Raw genomic sequence first — 816 nt, 5'->3', positions numbered from 1 at the left:
GGAGAAGAAGGAGGGACAGGCTGTTCCGCAGCCGTACCTGGCCAGGGCAGGGCTGCCCTCCGGCAGGACCGGGGGTTGGGGGGGGAAAAAGGGGGGGACCTGCCGCCCACCGGCCGCGCCTTGACCCCCACCGACGCCGCCAAGGTCACCGCCCCGGCTCGTCCCCCGTCCCTCGACCGCCTCTGCCCGGCCAGGGATACTTGAGAGTTTAAAAGAGGCTTTTCTTCCCCGGGAGCGACGCCCGGGGAGGGGGGGAAGGGGAAGGGGCAGGAGGAGGAGGAGGAGGAGGAAGGAGGGGCGGGCGGGGAGAGGCTGGCAGGGCAGGAGCCGGGCGGGGTGCTGGCTCCAACTGGAAAGGAACCGGTCCCAGCTCAGCCGGGGAGGCTGCGGGAGAGTCGGCAGCGCCGGGGGAGAGCACATCGGTCCCGGCCCCGGCCCCCGGTCCTGGCCATGGGCACGGCGCCTCCCGTCAGTCCGGCGGCCCCGACGGGGCGGGCGGGGGGGGCCGGGCCGGGGTCGCAGGTGTGGGAGGGCAGCGGGAGGGACGCGGGGGGCTGTTCGGTAGGGAAAGGTCTACCCCGCTGTCACCTGTGGACCGGGAGGGAGAGAGAGAGGGGAGCGTGTGGATGAAGAGCTGGGGACTTTGGTGGGACACCCTAGGATGGGGGTCAGGGAGGAGGGGGGGTTTGGTGGGGTGCCCTAGGATGGGGGTCAGGGAGGAGGGGGGTTTTGGGGAGACAGCGATGCAGAGCCAGGTTTTGCACCGGGCAGGGCTTCCCCGACCTGTGGTCTGGCAGAGCGACCCCCTAATGCTGA

General features: G+C 71.7%; 1 protein-coding gene across 1 annotated transcript in view; it reads left to right on the top strand.

Annotated features, from left to right (window-relative positions):
- The first annotated feature begins 316 nt into the window (after nucleotides 1–316).
- Nucleotides 317–816, top strand: part of SCNN1A (sodium channel, non voltage gated 1 alpha subunit) — a 28710-nt gene continuing 28210 nt past the window's right edge. The window contains exon 1 of the mRNA XM_014957191.1: nucleotides 317–522. Coding sequence (XP_014812677.1) covers nucleotides 451–522 — 72 coding nt within the window. The 5' untranslated portion in view covers nucleotides 317–450. The remainder of the gene's footprint in view (nucleotides 523–816) is intronic.

The sequence above is a fragment of the Calidris pugnax genome, unplaced genomic scaffold (genome assembly GCF_001431845.1).
Source record: "Calidris pugnax isolate Ruff unplaced genomic scaffold, ASM143184v1 scaffold225, whole genome shotgun sequence".
NCBI classification, from domain to species: Eukaryota; Metazoa; Chordata; class Aves; order Charadriiformes; family Scolopacidae; genus Calidris; species Calidris pugnax.
This window is presented reverse-complemented; position numbering and strand designations above follow the sequence as displayed.